Source organism: Schistocerca cancellata, chromosome 1 (assembly GCF_023864275.1).
Source record: "Schistocerca cancellata isolate TAMUIC-IGC-003103 chromosome 1, iqSchCanc2.1, whole genome shotgun sequence".
Classification (NCBI taxonomy): domain Eukaryota; kingdom Metazoa; phylum Arthropoda; class Insecta; order Orthoptera; family Acrididae; genus Schistocerca; species Schistocerca cancellata.
Genome location: NC_064626.1, coordinates 1,252,348,563 through 1,252,367,971, shown reverse-complemented (window position 1 = coordinate 1,252,367,971; position 19,409 = coordinate 1,252,348,563). Strand labels below are relative to the sequence as shown.

Genomic DNA, 19,409 nt, shown 5'->3' with positions numbered 1-19,409 from the left:
ACAGTTCCGCTAAGGCCACTGCATGTGCTCTTGCCATGGGATGTTGCAAAGAACTCCCACTCTGCCTCAACTTCAAAATCAGTTTTATGCAAACACAAATTAAGGAAGTTTTTCTTATTTTTATATTGTGCAGTGCTGCCATCAGAAAAGTAAATAATATTTTTAAGAGCGAAAGGCAAGTTTTGCTTTATGATTTTAGCAGTTTTTTCTGGAATACATAGAAAGCAACTGCATTATGTTTCAGGCAATCTGATGTGAAGAAATACATCAGACGTTTTAGATTTCCCTCCCATTTATAATATATGATGAAAGGATGCAGTGTAGCTTCCCTGTTACATCAAGGTGGCCGTAAGTGAGGTAGTGGCCAAAACTAGAGCCTTGACCCTTTATGAAAATCTCACGTTTTTTTATAATAAAAGGTGAATGTCATACAAAATCGTAAGATTCTTAAGTTATTATTCTTTTATATATTTTATTCTCGCATTAACATATCATTTAATGAATTAACAAACAATAAGAGGGTAATGTTGCATAAAAAGACTAACATAATAATTTAAGTTTGTTAGAATTACATAGGCCTACCTTAGTATTCATAGCCTAGAAATAGTCTGCTTTTCACCTCACTAGTGTGTATTGCAGTAGTAAAATATTATTTTACACAAGGATCCATTGAGATCCCATCTTGAAATTTTACATGCATGTAGTCAGTTAGACTGGACAACACATATAATTTTTATAAAGAAATCCAAGGGTACATATTTTGGAAATTTCAAAAAATATTTTTTTGGAAGAGTTTAAAATTTTCAGATTTAGGTAGCATAGTCATGTTACATGTCAAATTGAAGGGAATTTATAGAGGAAAACAATGGTGCAAGTTCGAGCTCTCTAGGTTATATAGTTTTTGAACTACAGTATTTTAAAACAATCATCGATTGATCAAAAACGGAGGTTTTTTTTATTTTTAAATCTTTAAAACTCAAAAACCAAACGTCAGAAAAATCTGAAATTTCAAATTTAAACTAGTGTTAGTGGGTACATTACCTGAAAAAAAATTCATCCAAATCTGAGATATCAAGGTTCAGACTGTTAGTTGATTTGAGATGGAATGACCCCTATGTTAAGGGCAGTTGCCAGTCCCTGCACCAAGTGCCTATTAGCTGCAGATCTTCCCTGCATTTCACAGCAATTTTCTAATGCTGCAATTTCTCTCTATACTACAGCAACCTTTTGTGCAGCCATTCATAAACAGCATCCAGGGGGTGTTTTCCAATAGGATAACATTCACCCACATACCACTGTTGTAATCCAATATGCTCTACAGAATGTTGAACTTGTTGCATTGGTCTGCTCAATCACCAGATACATCTCCAATTGAGCACATATTGGACATCATCAGACAAGAACTCCAGCATCATCCACGATCAGCACTAACCATCACTGTATTGGATGAAAAAGTGCAACAGGCGTGGGACTCCATCCCACAAACTTGACATCTGGCACCTGTACAACTTAATGCATTTGTGTTTGCATGCTTGCAGTCAACATTATTGCTGTTACATTGATTATTAATGTACCCACATTTCACATTTGTAATGGTTTATCTTGCGGTTAAATTAATATGCGATCTTGCAATGTTAATTACTTAAATATATTACCCAGACAAATGTATGTCCAGAATTTCAATATTCTACATTTACCATTTTTTGGTGTTGCATTTATTTTTCATCAGTGTATTTGCAAATTTTGTAACCTCTGTTATCAGCTATTATTATTAAAAATCTTCACATAATTACATCTGTTCCCATTCCAGCACTCTACAGCCCTTTGTTCCACCAATGCACCCAGACTTTTTATTTCTCTCCTTTTCCACTACCCTCCTCCCCGCTCCCCCCCCCCCCCCCCCCCACCTAACCTTCCGATTGCACCTAGCTGCCCTACTCTTTACCTCGTCCCTGCATGCTACCAGTAGCACTTTACCATCCCCCAATCCTACCCTGCTATCCCTCCCCCTCTCTGCCACAGCCCCCACCTTACTGCCACCCAGTTGCCTCTCCCTTAATCTGCTGCAGCTGCCAGAGATTGTGGTCATGTGCACATTAGTTACATTTGTGTGAGTGTGAGTGTGTGTGTGTGTGTGTGTGTGTGTGTGTGTGTGTGTGTGTGTGTGTGCGTGCGTGTGTGTTGTCTATTATTGACAAAGGCATTGTTGGCTAAAAGCTAACTTTTCGACGGTCTTTTTGTTGTGCCTTTCTGTGACTCAGCATCTCCACTACATGGTGAGTAGCAACTTTCATAATACTGTTACATAATTACAGTTCTTCAAGATACATTCAGTATACTAAATCTGATATACAACCTTAAAAAACTGAAGTTATCTTAATATTGTTTTGATTTGGATTGTTCTGGAAGTTTTAAGGAACATTTAGAAGTCTCATTTAACATTCATTCAGTGGCAATTGAGTCAGCAGAGTTAAGACTGTTTTCAGGTCAGGTCAGACTCATATAGACTGTTTCTGACATGGCTTGAGTTAACACCTAGAGAAGCTCTTTGCAACATGTGGTGAGTTATAAGCTTCATCTTTTGATATTTACTGTCACACTGTGAAAATAAACATGAAATATTATGTGGAATGGTGAATAAACCACAGAGTAAGTATTATCTCCATGCTGTATCATTTCATGCCATGGATGTCATCAGTTCCCGTGTACTTTGATGCCATCTTAAAAAACTAAGTCAACTTTTTACTATTGTGTGATGTTACCTTCCTTGCACTTGAATACACACTGCCTACTATACAATAATAGTTTTTTCATAATGTTGACATAAACTATAATAATGAAATTATTTAACAGTAGCAAAGGAGGTATGTCATAGTGTGAATTGTTTTCAGTAGCATTAATCTTGTAGAACACATAATTTAAGGCAGTCATACCATTTGCAAACTAGTTGACAATTGATTCTAGTTCAGGTTGGGTCGTTTGCCAAGAGAAATGCTTATTTACAAATCTTAGTACCGTCAGAACTCAAACAAACACTTAAGTTTCCTATTTAGTTAGTGAGATTTTTTTCTTTAGAACAGATGTATTCTGCAACATCTAATGTTGTAACATAGAAAATGCTTAATTTAAAAGGAGTGGAAACTTAAAACATAAATAGGTCCTTTGTTGGTACAAGAAGAAGTGCAAAGATGGCCATCAGCATCACAATGTGCTTAAGATGCTTCTGTTGCCATGACAAGAAAGCATTCCTGATTTTTCTCATTTCTAAAAAGCAACATCTATATTCATATTTTGCAAACTACCGAAAAATGAATGACAGAGGGTATTCCCCTTTGTTCCAGTTATTAAGGCTTCCTCCTGGTCTGTTCACATATGGGGTGGAGGAAAGAGGACTGTTTAAATGGTTTTGTGTATGTTCTAACTAATCTAATCTTGCCCTCACAATCCCTGTGGGAGTGAACCTTAGCAGGTTGTATTATGTTCTTAAGAGTTATCATTTAAAGCCATTGCTTTAAACTTTGTAAATAGGCTTTCTCAGAATAGTTTGTGTCTCTTTTCAAGTGTATACCAATTCAGTTTCTTCTGCATCTCCAGGACACTTACCTATGGGCCAAATAAATCTGTGCTGCATTTCTGTATATATCTTTAAATCACCTGTTGGGTCGCACACACTTCAACAATATTCTAGGATAGGTTGTATCAGTGCAAATCAGTCTCTTTTGTTGACTGATCAATGACTACATTTCCCTAGTATTCTACCAATGAATCAAAGTCTGCCACCTACTTTACCTATGACTGCATCTATGTGACTGCTCAATTTCTTATCCCTGCAGGTTGTTGCACAGAGTTATTTCTATGAGTTTCCCAATCTCAGTTATGGCTCATCAATATTGTAATCACAGGACACACAAGAACCTCATTAATCCAAACTTCCAGTGTATTCAGAATTTTTTTTAACATATTAATGTGCAGTAAACAGTTGGTATGTTCGGTATATGGTATAATTATGTACAGATGCTATGTTGGAACTGCACACTGCATAGAGATCGGCACTGCAAACTGCATAGAGATCATCAGTCCCACACTCCATCTGCCTTTACTGTGGCCAGTGTGGATCTGTTCCTTACAGAGTTAAGAAGCTGTATCAATATTATTCATTTTTTCATGTTTGTGTCCACTTGAGTGAAATGATTTCAAAGTGAAAGAAAGTAGTTGTTTTGATGAACAAAAATTGGAAGCACTAAACAGAAAAGGTAAAGAACAACTTCTGAAAAACATAGCTGCAGAGTACGGTGCAGGGACATCAACTGTGTCAGACTGGAAGAAGAACCAAGCAAAAATTGAAGACTTCTGTTTGAAAATGACGACAGTTTGCAGAACGATGGTACAATAAAGAAAGAAGCAAGAAATGAAACACTGGATGAACCATTATTCACTTGATTCATTGAAAAAAAGAGAGCATGGAGTTCCATACCCTGCCCAGTTCTGCACGAAAAAGTGCTAAACTTCAACAGCAAGATACCTGATGTTGATCCTTAGCTGGATGATGACTCTAACTTCACAGACAGCGAAGGTTGGTTAGAAAGGTGAAAAGTTCATCATGGCATATGCCAGCTTCTGGTAACTATCAATTCTGAAGTCATGGAAAACAGCATGGCCTGCTAGCTGTGATTCCACTGTTGAAGTCTGTGAAGTTGTCAACACCTCTGAATTCCTTGAAATGTTAGCAAACATTCATGCTCATTCAGATGCAGATGATAGTGATGTGGATACTTGGTTGCAAAATGACAGTGATTCTGGTTATGGCATGAGACCTATGACAAAATTTACACTTGTTGTACTACAGAGACCAATAGTAAAGGTGAAGTAGACAATGTCAATGAGTTTCAGGACAAGAAAGAATGCTGCATGCAGAGTCAACAGCACAGCTGGAAAAATTAATGGTTTATGTAGAACATCAGCCACAAACAACTCCAGCTGAATTGAAAGTCTACATGAGCATGCTGCTCTCAAATGCTACCAAGTCTAAAACAAAAGAAACTTACATCCTCAATAAATAAATGTGAGTAGACTCTACTAACTGTAGAGTTCAAGTGCCAAAAAAAGTGTTTCTCGTTGGTGCCAAAATAAAAGGTTTCTACATTGTAGTATGTATTAAAGTTTTTGCATTTAATAGAATATTTTTATTAATTCAGATTGCATCTGGTCCCAACTCGTCAGGATAGATGAGTTTCTTTGTACTACATTTTGTTTTTCATTTTGTAAAGTGCACAGTTGTATATTTCTGAACATTTAAAGCAAGTTGAGAATCTTTGCAATATTATTGTTAGTTTGTTTCATTCGATAAGATAATCTAACAGGGTAATTAAGTGTATCTCATAGCTGGTTTTGCTTTAATCTCAAAATATCCCACAGCCATTATCTTGATCAAGCATCTAAATGTGTGTTGTTTCAAATTATTTGAAAATTATAATACTTTTTTAATATTATTTGGTTAAATGACTGTCATTTATTGGCATACCAACAGAATAAATGTTCCTCTAAGACAAAGGATGTAGTGTTTATTTATTCAATACCAACACTAGTGTATACTATGGAATGAATTTCATCATGAAGAAATTTTATACATACATAATATATGGGCAGGATAAGATGCAATTTTTATGTGATAAAATATGCTTCCTCATTGCTTCAGTAAAATGAAAGATAATTTTTGTGGTTACAGAATCTATCACTTTTGTCCGTTATAAAACTAAAGTACTATAACATGACTGATTCAGTGTAGCCAAATATAATGGATACACACAAAGATGTAAATATCCTTTAATAATTTATTTCTCATACATTGATAAGCCAAAATTATTATGACCACTGTCCATTGCAAGACTGATGCTGCCTGGCAGTGTTACAGGCACGTGGCATGGTTAGGAAAGTATATACATAGAGCAGAAGTACATGGGCAGTCATTCTAGTGAAGATGCAGGCTGCAAATGGGGAAATCCACTGACATAAGTGACTGAATGTTTGGCCTGGAACTTGGGAATGGCATCTCAAAAAGAGCAAACCTGGTCATTGTTTGCATGCTACTGTTGTGAGCATCTATGGAAAGTGGCTGAAGGACAGTAAAATCACAAGTAGGAGACAAGGCATTGGGCACCCATGTCTCATCACAGAGTGTGGGAGTCAGAAGTTTGCCTGCTTTTTAAAGCATGATAGGTGACAATCTCTGACAGAACTGATGCCATGCTACTTTACTGGTACAGACACAAGTGTTTTAGAACACAGTGTTCAGCACACATTGTTAAGCATAGGTCATTGCAGCAGACAACCTCTATACATGTTCCCAAGTTAACCAACAATACTGTAAATTGTCATTTCAGTGGACATAGGATCATTGAGATTGGACTGTGGATAAAAAGAAACATGTCACCTGGTCTGATAAATCAAATTTCTTGTTACACTAGGTTGATGGTCATGTCTAGACATGCCATCATCTAGGTGAATGAATGTACAAAAGATGCAGGTCCCATGACACGTAGGTCAGTGGGGCCAGTATTATGCTAAGGGAGACATTTGCCTGTGCTTCCACAAAATCTGTGGTAGTAATCAAAGCACCATGATGGTTGTGGAGTATGTGAATATTATTGTGGACCACTTGCATCCCTTAATGTTTGATGTCTTCCATGACTGATGGCATCTTTCAGCAGGATAACTGTGCATGTCATTTGAACAAAATCCTGCTACAGTAGTTTTTGAGGATCATTATACTTGACTCACATTGATGCCTTGACCATGGACACTCCTGGACATCAGCACCACACTCACGAATCACTGGCCTGTAATTTGTGACCTGTACGTAGATATAAGTCATATAACTGTCAAAATCTACCAAGGACTTGTTGAATCCATGCCGTGTAGAATAACTTTTATATTGACTCCAAAGTTGATCAGTACACTAGTAAGCAGATGGTCATAATGTATTGGCTCAACAGTGTACAGATTCAGTGCTTTCACATACCTAATATTGGTGTTCCTCCATCTTTGATAGACCTCCACTGGAGTTCAATGTTGTTATGATCTGAGCCTGTAGATTCAAGCAACGGTGGGTCAGGTGTCAAGAGCACAATAATTTTGTAAGTAATGTGGTCCTCGCCAAAGAGATTTTTTGCAATGCAGGTATAGTTCCCCTCATTGAGTTTTTCCATTTCTACAACAGAGACGTGGAATTATTGTCTTCTTCATTTATATAACAATAAGCAAATTAAGTAATTTCGTAAGAGTGAAGACATTATTATTGTGCATATGCAAAAAGACCATTCTTTATTTTATAGCATGTTGCAGAATAATGAAGTGTTTCCAGTTATGTATCTTGGATAAAAGCTGCAAATCATAAACTCTGAAAATACCAAAACTACTTGTTATGACGTAACTTCAAGACATTTAAGCACATACATTATTTAGGTACTTCAAACAACATGTTCAGAAGCTATGATGTGACATGTTAGTGTTACTCTAACAGTAATGAAGTTAAATGCAATTCTTGAGCTCATTGACAGCTATGGGTAACTACAGATAGTCTTAAAAAGAAAAGCTGAATGTAAAGTATCCTTTAAAGAGATTCTTACATAAATTTTTGGCACATTCTAGCCAAGTCAGTGTACTGTTAATATTAAAAACCTGTAATATTAATGACTTGAATATCACCCTGAGATCCTGTGTTCTTAGGCTGCATTCCTTTGCAGTTTATTCTTCTGGGTTCAAGCTTTCCTTGGTATTTTTTGATATAGCATATTTTTGGATGTCCACTCAAAGTACGTGTCCATTTTTGCACAAAAATGCACTTGTCAACTTACCTGGACAACCAAGAATATGTTGCCTGCTTTGCTGTTATTTACTTTCATTTTTATTTATGAGAAACAAAGTCTTGACCTCATCAAATAGGACAACAGTTACTTTTACTGCTTAAACACCACCATTATCAAGGAGAACAAGATTGTGTCATGTGCAAACTGCAAATTGCAACCATTAGGACTCAGGTCATTACCGAAACTGAGGAACAGGAGCATGTGTTATATGTATGACATTTAAAGGTGAAAAATTGTATATCTACAGTGGTTCTGCGAGTTTTATGTTGTCATCTCATTTGTGTTGCAAAGTTTTTCATACAAATTCCTGAATCAGTCTTGAAAACTCTGTTACTAGGGTCAGTTACTTAGTGTATCAAAAACTCCCAAATTTAGGAATGAAATGAGCACTCACGCTGTTTAAAAGCAATCAAAACTTACGAATATCAAGGTTTCAGGACCTGATGAAATTTTAACACTAAGTATGACAAGCACATAATCCATTTCTTCACAAAAGTAGATAAAAACCTTGCGCAAATAGAACAGTCTCATATAAGAGGAGACATGTAATCAGGTAAGTGAATATTATTTTCAAATGTTCTATATTTTTTATCAGTGTGTGTGTAAGTTGCGTTTGTGTGAGGGTGTATGTATAGGTTTGTCATCTCATTTTGATGAAGGCCTTACCAGCCGAAAGCTATATTTGTGACAGTCTCTTTGTTGTGCGTATTTGCAACTCAGCATCTTTTCTATATGGTGAGTAGCAACTTTCCTTTTCACAATGTTGCTATATTTTTCTACATTATACTTTCTGTCGAGTTCCACACCCATGAGAATCACATTATTTTTGGGTCTACAGAACAAAACTGAATCTAATATAATCAAAAAAATATGTTTTAATCTAATGTAAAAAAATATAGATTACTCCTATTAATAAGAAGATTTAAAGGAAAGATGTAAATATGCAAAACTGTATTCCAGTATCCCCGAATTATTCTATGATGCATGATACTGGCGTATATTGTAAATTTGAATATAATGAAAAGCTTCAGCTGAAAGCTCAAGACTGATGTAGGAATTGCCTGCTGTGTGAAATACACTTGCTATCTCCAGATATAGGTGTGATTGGAAAGTTTTAAAAATGGGCTTGTAATTGTACAATGGTGGTACCTACATGCTACTGTGATGCATCTTCTTCAAAATAGTCCCCTTCTGACCGAACATACCAACTCCAATGGTGTTTCTACTTTTGAAAACATTCCTGGAAATTTTTTTCCTGAAGTGTGTTAAGGACGCTCTCCGTATTTGCCTGCATGTCTTTAATCGAGTCAAATTGCTTCCCTTTCAGTGAAAATTTCAGTTTAGGAAACAGGTAGAAGTCCACAGGGGCCAAATCAGGGGAATATGGCAGTTGTGGAAGCACAGGAATTTTGAACTTGGTCAAAAATTCAATGATAGAGAAGGCATGATGAGCCGAAGCATTGTCATGGTGTAGCACCCAACTCCTGTCTTTCCACAATGCAGGCCTTTTCTTCCGCACCTTTTCGCACAAATGCTCAAGGACACATTTGTAGTATTACTGGTTAATTGTCTGTCCTCCAGGGGTAAATACATGATGCACAATGCCGGTAGAAACAAAAAAAATCACCAACACTGTCTTCACCTTCGACCGACTTTTGCATGCTTTTTTGGTCATGGTGAACCTGGAGTCTTCCACTGCGAAGACTGCTCTTTGGTTTCAGGATCATGTCCATATACCCATGATTTGTCACCTTTAATTACCCTGTTTAAGAAATCTGGGCCATTTTTAGTCCGCTTAATCAGATCTTGGCACACTTCAAGTCGGTATTGTCTCTGGTCACGTAACAACACCTTTGGAATGAATTTTGCGGACACTCGATCTTCAGTTAAAATTGACTGAACTGCATAGAAACTTAAATTAAGTTCATCAGCCATTTCCCTAATTGTAAGTCTATGATCAGAGCACACTAAGTCACGGACTTTTACAACATTTTCATTTGTTTTTGAGGTGGAAGGACGTGCCGGACCATGGTTCATCTTAAAATGGTTTGCGGCCATTTTTAAATCTGTTCAACCAGATAAAAACATTTGACTGGCTCATACAATTATCTCCAAAAGCTGCTTTTAATGGTTTGTAAGTCTCAGAAGCTGATTTCCCAGTTTTAAAACAAAATTTCACACAAAATCGTTGCTCCGTTTTTACGTCCATCTTCACACAGACAGAATCCGGCAACAAGCCCTAACAGACCTGCACTTAACCAGCTGCCACAATGAACTGAATAAAGGAAACATAGTTTCCTGTCAGTTCAAGGACAAGGCAATGACTCAGTCCTCACTCAGTCCAAAACAGTATGCAGTAGAGGAACCATTCTTAAAACTTTCCAATCACACCTTGTAAAATCATACAAATTTTGGACAGATACTAAACTGATAGATTCTCTATTCATGTAGAAATGAAGTTCAACACTGTACCACAGCATTATCTGGTACCATGATATGTGATGTGAACATCGTCTTTCAATGCATGTGATTGATCCACAGTTTTATACAAACAAAAGAGGCAGAAAGCAGTTCTCAATAGGCATTGTTCATCAGAAATGAAGGTAATTGCAGGGACACCCAAAGAAAGTGGGTAAATGCCAATATTACTCTTAATAAAAATAATCAGTTACAGGTATAAAATAAGCTCCAGTACAAGATTGTTCTTTGGTGATACTATTTTGCATGGTAATAAATTATGGCTGGGTAACAGTGCGTTAATTAGGAATACTTACATTGTATTCTTACAAAGGCAATGAATGGTTTATTATCTAAAATAACAGATGCAATTATCATAACAGAAGAGAGAAAATCCTCCTTCAGTTGTTAATTGGAGCACTACGTAGAAATCTTATGATTCCTTTAGTTCAACCCCCCCCCCCCACCTCTCCCGCTCTCTCTCTCTCTCTCTCTTCTAGTGCATCTTTTAAGACCAAATTGAATGAGATTAGAATACATACAGAACTGCACACAGTCATGTATCCCTCATTCCATACATACAGAGTGATTTTGCTGAATTAGAACAAACTGCAGGAAATAACTCCTGAGAGTATAAGGAACAAAGAAGGCCATAATTATAGATATATGGCAATAAATATATTCCAACAGAGGTACACCTACTTGAAGGTGAAGATAAAGAGATCTTTTATGGTGCAAGTTTCAGTGATTGAAAGCACGTGTGACAACAGTTTTGGCAAGTGGGAATGTTCTGCCTGTACTAGTGTTTTAGTTCATTGTCCAAGAGGGCAGTGAGCTAGAGTAGTAGCCACATTACCCTTTATATCAAAGGTACATCTTCCAGCAGGGGAGGCAGGGTCACCTACAGAAACCACAGTTATGCCTCACCTGTAAGGCACTGCACTAGGATGACTGGTCCCATGGGATGATCACCAATCATCTTTGTCCACACATTGAGGCTGAACCAGTGCTGATTGGTTGCTACATGTTTCCTGTAGCCCACAGGTGGGTGTTGTGAAGATTGAGATATCATAAAGGTAGCCTAATCTGTGAATAGCATATTTGACAGAAATCCCAGGAGCATAGTGTCCTATGCGATGAACCAGTAACAAAACATTTCTGCAGTGGCAAGTCCATTGATAAATGAGGTCTGCACATGTTGTAACTGATATGGACAGTAGCACTTGTTGTTCCATGGTCCACATGGTCACCTGGCTTACTCCAAGCTGGTGGGCCATCTGCCAGGTACTGATGTGGCTTACTATCGAAGATCTTTTCTCTCCACATTTAAAGTGGGTGTACCTCTTTTGGAAAGCATGTAAGTATATATGACCTTTCTTCCTCCTTATCCTCTGAGGGTTTGGTTCCTGAAGTGTGCCTCCATTTAGGAAAATCATCCAGTATATGTGGAATGAGGGATAGAGGACTGTGTCTGTACGTATTCTAATCTCATTCCCTAGGAATGCAATTCTGGTCATTTGTTCATATGACTTTTTTTGCTGCTTATCATCTCAGGGATTGTTTTCTAATGTTTGTTGCCATTTAGCTAAATCACCATGCCTCTGGAAAATAACATGAAGTGGCTAAATCATCATCTGCCAACTATACAGTGGTGTTATGTGGGATATATATTTGGATACAGACTCACACCCATTGTTTTCATTATTGGACAAACTGTTCCACTCTTTAAGTTACTGCTTAGCTTTGCCATAGCCTGTACCAATTATTAGGTCTACCACTTTCTTCTGCCATTTTGCAATAGATAGCAGTAGAGGCAAGTGGTGGTGCTGGCGGTAGGTCATAAGTGTCACACCATAAGAATGCCATCAAAATATTAGTCGATTTGTGAGTGCATCATAAAGTTATTCATAAACTTATGAGGCTAATTCTCTGCATTTGTGGAAAGTTTTAATTTTCTGCTTTAAAATCAAGAAATCTTTAGCTGTGAGGCTCTTAAAAAATGGGATAAGACCTGTGGTGAGGCACCTATTAGTGAAAGAATATGCAGAGAATGGTTTAAACACTTCAAGAATGATGATTTTGACATCAAGGATCAGCATGGAGGTGTAGTGGAAGAGAGAAGCTTTTTGAAGCTACTGAAACTGGTGGAAACAGTCACAGTAGATCATCGAAACAACATGTTTGGGCCAAGCACTGAAAGACAAGTGGCCACAATACAGTGATAGACATGAGAATGTGATTTTAAGCATGATAATGATTGGCTGCATGTCACAAACTGCATTAAAACATACTTGGAAATGTTGAAATGGGAAGTCCTACCCCACCCACTGTATTCACCAAACATTGCTTCCTCTGACTATCATATCTTTGGATAAATAGCACACAGCCTGGCTAACCAGCATCTCTGGTCACATGAATAAGTGCAAAATTGGAGCAATTCATGAATCTGCTCAAAAGATGCCCAGTTCTTCTGCTGTTGAATTTTTATGCTACCTGAAAGATATGAGAAAGGTGTGACAAGTGGTGGCCAATACTTTGAATTACGAATTTGTTGCAAGTTTTTTACAATAAAGCCTCAAACTTTGAGATAAAATGGCAGAATCAAAGTTGTCGACCTAATATATTCTTTCATATTTTAAACTATACTTATGACTAGAAGACAATATTTAAGAACATTTCAACAATTATGTGAATTGTGGAACTTGAAGCAGTAAAAAGCACGCATGTATATAATTAATTCATGAAATAGAAGCTTGTTTAGAAACATATTTAGAGTAGAGCAAATATTCTATAGCACATACTTATAATGTGAAGTGAATCCTGCAGTATTCTTGTTCTTGAGTCAGATTCAAGTACACGCTTCTTATAAAGCCACTGAATATTTGGTGTAGGGTTGCCAACAGCTAAGCAACTAAGACTTGTACTTGATTTCAGTGGCACTTTGAGAACTTGTGAGAAAGATGCAATACAAGCTGGAGCTGTAAATCACAATGAAAACTGTGAAAATTTGTTATTAGTTGAGAGTAATTAATAAAAGATAAATACTGTATTCTTGAAGTAACAGAATATCGCATATGGTAATCTCATAACTGTAAACATCAGAAAAGATAGTTTCAGTCGTCAATAAAAATAATTAAATAAGGCACTATGTACTGGTTTAAATACATCACTTTGAAATATTAGTGGTTGATGAACTGCAGCTGAAAAGTAAGCATCTGAGACAAAAAATTAGTTACCCCAAGCACACATCACTCTGATACCATTTCTAGCATTGATAATCATCTCAATTAGGCAAGTAAAAGCCTTCAGGTATACCATGTTCAGTTGAAATCACTCATTTATGGTTAGGTCCCATACAGCTACCAAATTGTGCGGATACTGATTGGTATTTTACAATCACTTTTCCAGACAGTCCCCTAGGTTTTATAGGAGGTTAAGATTGGGTGATTTAGTGGACCAGTCAAGGTGAAATAGAGTGCAAGGATGTTTATTAAATAAGAATGCATGCATGCATGCAGTACTGCTAACATAGCTGCTGTCATCTTGGAACACAGAAATGTCCATATCGTACTCATCACACAGATGTGACAAAGTGCAAGACTTGCTCACAGACAACATTTAAATAATTAGTCTGTTTCATGTTCGTGGTAACCTGAATGAGAGGTCCAAAGTCATGGACCAAAAAGCACTCCCAAAACATCAAAGAACCAAATATGGCCTAAACTACACCTTGCATGCACTGTAAATTAAATGTATCATTGGGCAGTCAGAGCATTTAATGACCTGCATCATTTCTGCACAAAGAATGCATGATATAATGTGACAGACTGAGTTTCAGATATTGCAGAATACAATAAATACAACTGACAGAACACAACACAATTGTCTGTTTCATTTTTCATAGCAAATCTCCCAATTCTTACATTATCTCACAGTACTGCATTGGTTCTATTCAGTTAAAACTCTGCCAGAGTGATCCCATCCCAGAAGTCCACCGTAACTTCCAGTCACTGCTTAAAGCTTTAAGCCCTTCCCAGAACCTCCCCCCTGAATAAATTTCTCTCCTCACCCCTATGACACCCTGCATACCCAACTTCAACATGCTCCCCAAAATACACAAACCCTACAATCCTGAATACCCCATTGTAGCTGTTCATTGTCCACCCACTGAAAGAATGTGCCCCTAATTGACCAGTGCCACCAGATGCCAAAAATCTAGCCTGCCACATCAAAGATACCAACAATTTTCTCCACCGTCTTTTCACCATCCCACTCATTTATTTCCTGAGTCCCTACTGATAACTGTTGATGCCACTTCTGTAAACACCAGCTTTGTTGCTATTGAACACTACTCTCCCAAGGTCTTTTAGGCACCAGATCCATAACTTCACTCGTCATAAAGTTTACTAACTTAATCCTAACACACAACATCTTCCCCTTTGAGGTGAAGGCACACAAACAAATCCGTGGCACAGCCATGGGCACCCACTTGGCAGCCTCCTATGGCAACCTGTTTATGAGTCATCTAGAGAAAAACTCTCTAGCTCCCCCAAAACCCCAAACCCCTGGTCTGGTTCCAGTTTATCATATCTTCATGCTCAGGACTCATGGCCAAGATGCCCTTTCCTCATTCCTCATTCACCTTTTCCTCCTCAAACTTGTGTGCCACTTTCCTGGATGATGATCTCCTCCTCTCCAATGGCTCCATACACACCTCTGTCCATATTAAACCACCAACAATGCATATGTTTCAACAGCTGTCATCCCTTCCACAACAAAAAATCCATCCCAGACAGCATGGCCACTGAGGGACAGTGTATCTGCAGTGACAAGAAATCCCTTACCCTTTCTGCTGAATGTCTCACAAAGGCTTCACCGAGAGGTATTACCCCCACACCTTATCCTCAGACTGATTTCTCATGCCATATCCCCACACACACCCTTTATCACCAAATACCATCTTGGACTGGAACAACTGAACCACATCCTTTGTAAGGGCTTTAATTATCTTTCATCATGCTTTGAAATGAGTGACATCCTATGGAAGATCCTGTGCAACGGCCTAGACCATCCTTACACCATTCCCAATCCCAATACCTTGCCACAGAGATAATATACCTGTGGGACCACCCCAATCAACCCACCCAGCACTGCCTAATCCAGCCATGGAACAGGCTTATCCTACACCATCAGAGGTTGAGCCACCTATGAAAGCTGCCATGTTCTACACCAGCTCTGCTGCAATCATTGCACTGCTTTTTATATTGGTATGACTACCAACCAGCTGTCCATCAGGATGAATAGTCAGTGTCAGACTGTGGGTAACAGTAAAATGTACCACCCTTGGCACAAAAAGCAGCTGAAAGTAACATGCTTGATTTCAATGGCTGTTCCACAACCCAGGCAATCAGGATCCTCCCCTCAATCATAGGTTTTCTGAACTATGCCAATGGTAGTTATTTTTACAATACATTCTGTGCTCCCAAAGTTATCTGTGTCGCAACCTACTGTAACCTACTGTCCCCCCACCCTCCACCCAACAGTTCCCACACCTCCTCTGCTATCATCATCCAATTCATGTCCACTCATTCTCATTGTGTGGTGCTCTCTGCTAATGCACCCACCAGTCTTTTCCCCTTTCCGGCTCCCCACTGTCCCTCTTTCCTCCATCCTCCACTTGACTCCTGACACTGACCCTAGCAGCCTTGTCCTGCTACCTTCTAGTCTATGTGTGTCTACCAGACTATGCTTTTCTCTCTGCTATACCTCCCCCCCCCTTTCCCCCTCCAGTGTGGACTGCTGATTTAGTTCAAAGTTATAGTTGCTTTATAGCCAGAGTGGCCGGAGATAGTGGTCAGGTGTGTATGAGGTATGCTTGGTCACGTGAATGTGTGTTTCCTGAGAAGGCTTTGGCAAAACACTCAGTAAGTGTTTTCACTGTTCCTGTTTGCAACTCAGTGTGTCATGATGAGTAGCAATCTACGCTTTTCATAATATACTTGATAGTCCACCTTGGAATTTGCATTGTTTGATTTTGTTAAAATTACCAAACTGTAGTTCTGTTCTTCAATTGCCACATATTATTCAGTAGAGACTGATTTTTTAAACTTTTCAATTTTCAGGCTGATAAATTTTTCTCTTTTACTTTATCACCATCACACTGCTTTACTTATTCTGCCCTCAAACTCTCCTCTTCACAGTCTCCTTCCTCTGTTCTATTGCCCCCTCCCAGTCCACTCTTCCACATCACATTTGAGGAAGACGTAACACCATTATTAAGCATGTGTTAAGATTCACTTGTGAAGATGGTTCGCTAAGTCCTTAGGGGGAAAAAAAAAATTAAAAAATTTTTTTTGAGATTTTTTCTTATTCTTCCCTTTAATGCTATACACTTTTCCAAATGTTGTTGCAACTTTTTTAAGCTATCAAAAACCCTTGACTTCAGAATATCTGGAAAATAGATATCTATTTGGGCAGTGACCCCTTTCAATGTGAACCATCATCTGCTGAGTCATTTCTTCCAGTCTCGAAATAAAAAAGTCAAATCTAGTGAATAAAGTCATGGATGCTGCAACAGTTCAGACTTAATTCTTTAATTTTGCCCATCAAAACTGTGCAGGTGTGCACCAGTGCATTGTCATGATAGAAGAGTATCTTTTTCTTTTTCAAATTATGACTTTTTTCCTTGGTTTGTTTGATCAACTGGTGCTGTAATAATCCATAATATTCAACATCGATGATTCAGAATACATCCTGAAAAACCATGGACATCACTTTGCCAGCTGATTTCACTGTCTTGGCCTTCTTCAAAGTCTGTTCACATTCAAATCCCCTTGTTTTTATTGTTTCTTAGTCTCTGATGTGTAGTAGTGTATCCATTTTTGGTCCACAGTTACGTATCAAGGCAGAAATTCATTACTTTGATCTGTTTCAGTGTTAAGTCCTTAAATGGAATGTTTAATCACTGCTTGAAACTCACATTTTTCCATGTTGCAAAATAAACCTGAGCTTGTTGCTTCAATCAACTATGACAATGAAACCACATGATGGAGATGACTGCAACTTGACCACCCCTCTAGTGACAGGTGTCACAACCAGCAAATCGTTTCGATAACCATTTCTTGGATTTTCTAGGGACTTACTGAATCACCTTTGTACTTTTTATTTGAACCAATCTTGATACATCAGTGGCAAATTCATTGTTTGGCCCTACAGTGATGACAAATTAGTGGAGTTTATTAAGCATCTTAACTTCATTCATGAAAATATTAGGCTTACCATGGAGTGGGAGGTGAATGATTACCTACAATTATTGGATATATTGGTTCAAGATAAAGGTGATGGGTTTTTAGAGCACTAAAAAAAAATGAAATGATCGTATGGCATTGTTGGCCAGGAGGCCCCATGCGGGGAAGTTCAGCCGCCATATTGCAAGTCCTTTTTAGTTGACGCCAGTTTGGCGACTTGTGAGTCACTGATGATGAAATGATGCACTGCATATACTTGTATGTGTCCAGCTGGTGTCAACCTTAACAAAATATGAATGTACCTAAAACTTCAATGGCTTATGTACTTATGAACTTAGGTGACACAGATGTATAGTTCTTTTCATTAACTGCAAAATTTTGCTGTGAGTGAGAAGTGTGGGCTATGTCATAGGTTTGTGAGTAGTGTGTTATGGTGTGGGATTTGTTCAAAGTATTTTCATTGGAGGGAATGCAGTGGGGAAGCCAGTGAGCATTCTAGTGAGATCCTCTCCTGGGAATGCAGAATCTGTAATAGAAATAAGTTGATAGAGGAGCAGCAGCATAAGATCTGTGCCCCTTCAGGTGCAGTTACAGCAAAGGAGGAACCAGATAGGTTGAGGAGGTTGAAGGGTGGTGGGGAATGGGAACTGGCAGTTGGCAGGAAGGCAGCTAGGAGGAGGAGGTATTCAGACAGTTATACTTTGCATATATGCAGTAGATTTGACCAACTGTAAGAGTTGAGTAGAGAGGAGCCTCTGGTAGCTGTAGATGTAGGGAACATGCAGCAGTCCTCAGCAGTTAGGAGGCCTGTGTCAGTTGAAAATTCTAACAGAAAGAAGAAGGTTCTGCTGCGAGGTAGTTCACACAGTAGAGGTGTGGACCAGCAGTTGCAGTAAGTGTTGGGGAGTGAGTACCAGGTCACCAGTGTTGTGAAACCTAGTGCAGGGTTGGCTCAAGTGACTGAAAGCATAGGACAGTTATGTAGGAATTTTATGAAGGAGGATCAGGTAGTGATAGTGGGTGGAGCAGGAAACAGTCTTGATGGGGATGGGGAATATGATATAGGTGGTGACCTGGTAAAGATAGCTACTCAAACAGGTTGCACTAATGTGCATTTCTTGCAGTTGTTTCAGTGTCATGATCAGCCTCATCTTGATGTGGCTGTAAGGCGCGTTAACATGGGGCTGGGGAAAGCACTGATGGCAGATGGCATGGGTCACATTTCAGTGGTGCCAGTTGGGTCTATCAGTAGATCGAGTTTCACTGGGCATGGCCTGCACCTCAGTAGGTTTGGGAAGGGGAAGCTGACAAAGCTTATAGGTGACAGTGTAGTGGGTGGTGGTGGGATCACTCATGGAAAAATTCCTGTAGTAGTTGGTGTCAGAGGTGCATCTTTTTTAGATTGAAGTCAGCTGACAGGTATACCTGCTTAAAAGAAGTCCCTGTAATGTGTGGCTCACCTTCAGAGGATGTCATTTTTCCAAGTAGAGAAGAAATTGGCATATTTCATCAAAATATAAGAGGTATTAGAGATAAAGTTATTGAACTGCTTATAGATGTTGACTCTGAAATTATTGATACATCAGAGCACCACTTAAATAATTTGACAACTCAGATACTTCCTTTACCAGAATACAGATTAGCTGGCAGTTTTTCAAGGAGTTCCTTGCCGGGTGGCGAAGTGGCTTTGCACATTAAAAAAAAAAAAAAAATCCATTAGAGTCCATAGATGTATCATGGCATTGTACTGAACAGATATTTGAATGTTGTGCAGGAGCACTTAAATTTAATGAAACTAAACTTCTAAATGTTGTTGTTTGTAGGTCCTCTAATTCTGACT

The 19,409-nt window shown here is 38.4% G+C and overlaps 1 protein-coding gene across 1 annotated transcript in view; it reads right to left on the bottom strand.

Annotated features, from left to right (window-relative positions):
• The window catches only part of LOC126094923 (Down syndrome cell adhesion molecule-like protein Dscam2), an 873,814-nt gene that overhangs the window by 87,886 nt on the left and 766,519 nt on the right, over positions 1-19,409 (bottom strand). Inside the window, exons 28-29 of the mRNA XM_049909573.1 lie at positions 13,124-13,300; positions 7,019-7,207 (exon numbers count right to left, since the gene is read on the bottom strand). Coding sequence (XP_049765530.1) covers positions 7,019-7,207; positions 13,124-13,300 — 366 coding nt within the window. The remainder of the gene's footprint in view (positions 1-7,018; positions 7,208-13,123; positions 13,301-19,409) is intronic.